The sequence below is a fragment of the Lactuca saligna genome, chromosome 8, assembly GCF_052625555.1.
Source record: "Lactuca saligna cultivar CGN05327 chromosome 8, ASM5262555v1, whole genome shotgun sequence".
Classification (NCBI taxonomy): domain Eukaryota; kingdom Viridiplantae; phylum Streptophyta; class Magnoliopsida; order Asterales; family Asteraceae; genus Lactuca; species Lactuca saligna.
Window position 1 is genome coordinate 237,609,766 of NC_136424.1, and position 2,495 is coordinate 237,612,260.

Genomic DNA, 2,495 nt, shown 5'->3' on the forward strand with positions numbered 1-2,495 from the left:
TTAGTACAACCCACGATTCCTGCTACTGCCACATTCGAGTTGAAGGGACACATCCTTAATGCACTTAAGGATGTTCCATTTTATGGAAAAGATCATGAGGATGCTTTTAAGCATCTAGAAGAGGTCAATGACATTGCAGATTATTTCAGTGTCCCGAATGTTAATAGAGATACCATCTTGCTAAGGATGCTTACCGTTACTTTTAAGGGAGCTGCTAAAGATTGGTTAAAAGCACTTCCACCTGGTACAATCACTACTTGGGCTGATATGCACGAACAATTTTTGGACCAATTTTGCCCACCATCAGAGATAGCTAAACTAAAGATTGGTTAAAAGCACTTCCACCTGGTACAATCACTACTTGGGCTGATATGCACGAACAATTTTTGGACCAATTTTGCCCACCATCAGAGATAGCTAAACTCAAGAAGGCAATAGCCAACTTTGAGCAACAACCGGGGAAGTCACTATACGAGGCATAAGAGCGTTAAAAAGGATTGTTAAGGAATTGTCCTCAACATGATCTTAATGTTCAACAAGAGATGCCTATTTTTGATGATGGGGTCAATGTTATGACAAGGCAACTCCTTGATTCTCAAGGACCACTGACAAAGAAAAATCCAAGGGAGGTCAAGGAGTTAGTTGAAGAATTCGCAAAACACTCTCGTGAGTACCACAACCAAAGACAAGATGGATCAAAAGGCAGTGGTGGTGCACATTATGAAGAGATGGCTGCTATGATGGAGATGCCCAACACCATGGACCGGAGATTGACCCAAATGGACCACTCAATTCATGTAATAAGAGTTGGATGTGAGAGTGTAGTGGACCGCACTTGACTAAGGATTGCCATTTGGATGAATATGGGAACAAGAAGGCTCAAGTTTGCTACTCGAGTGGGGACAAGCACGATGAAGACTAGAGGAAACCAAAGAAGGAGTGGCTGCCATACGATGAGTATAAGAAGAAAAAGGAAGAGAAATATAAGTAGACAGGCCGAGGCTTCCATCAAAAAGAGCAACCACCAATCGAGAAGAAAGTAGACTTGGAAAACATTTTGACTCGATTTATGGAAGCGTTCGAGAAAAGGCATGATGATATTGATGCAGTGCTAAAGGAACACATGAAAATGATGAAAGAACAGTACACAATGATAATTGACCAGCAAGCCTCATTAAGAAATCATCAAGCATCAATCCATAATCTAGAAGTCCAAGATGGTCAACTCACTACTTTGGTGAGCAACAAATTATCCTCATAATTTCCCAAAAAGAATGCTCAATCCCATGTTATGATGATCGAGACTGAAGAATAGGCAATCTCTGAGTTCTTAGAAGCACTAGAGGAGGAGCCAAAGCCATCCGGACCATGCTCACGTCTTGAGCCCACCATGCTCACGATGTGGGCTTGGTCTGCACAGAAAAATTCAGAATCCGTTCCGGCTTACCGACCACCCTTGATGTTTCTGTCTCGAGCACATCTCAGTCCACTGGAAAGGGAACATCTGGAGTTTATTCAGCAAATAAAGGATATGCCTATTAATACCCATTTTGTCGATTCACTTTCAAAAATTCCAGAATACATGAAGTTCCTACAAGATCTTATAGACACTCGTCAACAATTAAAGAAGGACTCTAAAGTAATTCTTAGTGAACAAAGTTCAAAAGCTGTATTGGGAGAGACACCTAAAAAGATGGGGGATCCTAGACACCTCACTCTTCCATGTGAGTTTGGTAACAATTTGAAGACTTATGCTTTAGTCGATTCTGGGGCTAGCATAACTTTGATGCCATTTTCATTCTATCAAAAGTTGAATATTCGGAAAATGAAGGCTACAAAGATGACTATACATATGGCCAATCGTTCGGTGACGCACCCAAGGGGAATCGTAGAAGACATCCTTATTAAAATTGGGAAATTTGTTTTCCCAGTTAACTTTGTGCTTATGGATATGAAGGAGGATGTAAATGTCCCAATCATTCTTCATCACCCCTTGCTAAATACTGCTAGAGATTTAGTTGATGTTCGTGAATCCAATCTTACATTGAGGGTTGGTGATGATGAGGAAGATTTTGGTGTACACGATGGATTTCAAGGAGATGATCTTAAAGGTGAGGTGTTCAATATTGATGAAGATAATGAACTTGAGGAATTAGAAAAGCTCATAGAGTAAGAAATCAAGACAATTCATCAAGTTAAATGCACCAAACCGAGAGCATCCGTCCCGTTTTTCATTGAAGTCATTACCTACACAAAACCAACAACTTTGATGAGTGAAGAATACGATGATTTGTTGAGTGATGAGGACGAGGCTAATTCCAAGGAAACGAGTCTAGTTGTGAAGGAAGAAAAGATTCCTATGGAGGTTAATAAGAGTGATGAAAAATCAGAGACTAAAGGGATCAAACACAAGCTCGATGTAGATGAAGTAAGAGCTAAAAAAGAGAATTCAAAGAAGGTGTACATTAGACGAGTTCAAGCGTACAAGAGGTGAT

At 40.3% G+C, this 2,495-nt stretch overlaps 1 protein-coding gene and 1 non-coding gene across 2 annotated transcripts; one reads left to right on the forward strand and one right to left on the reverse strand.

Annotated features, from left to right (window-relative positions):
* Positions 1-419: 419 nt before the first annotated feature.
* Positions 420-526, reverse strand: LOC145013574 (small nucleolar RNA R71). Its single transcript, XR_013665124.1, has one exon. It is a non-coding gene; the product is annotated as a small nucleolar RNA R71 (small nucleolar RNA).
* Positions 527-1,399: 873 nt separating this feature from the next.
* On the forward strand, positions 1,400-2,173 carry LOC145010548 (uncharacterized). The gene has a single exon (XM_078969073.1). The coding sequence runs from the start codon at positions 1,400-1,402 to the stop codon at positions 2,171-2,173; it is 774 nt and encodes a 257-aa protein (XP_078825199.1).
* The last annotated feature ends 322 nt before the right edge of the window (positions 2,174-2,495 follow it).

What these genes read in the sequence shown, in the direction of transcription:
- LOC145010548 (XM_078969073.1), top strand. Translation starts at nt 1,400, where the DNA reads ATGTGGGCTTGGTCTGCACAGAAAAATTCAGAATCCGTTCCGGCTTAC.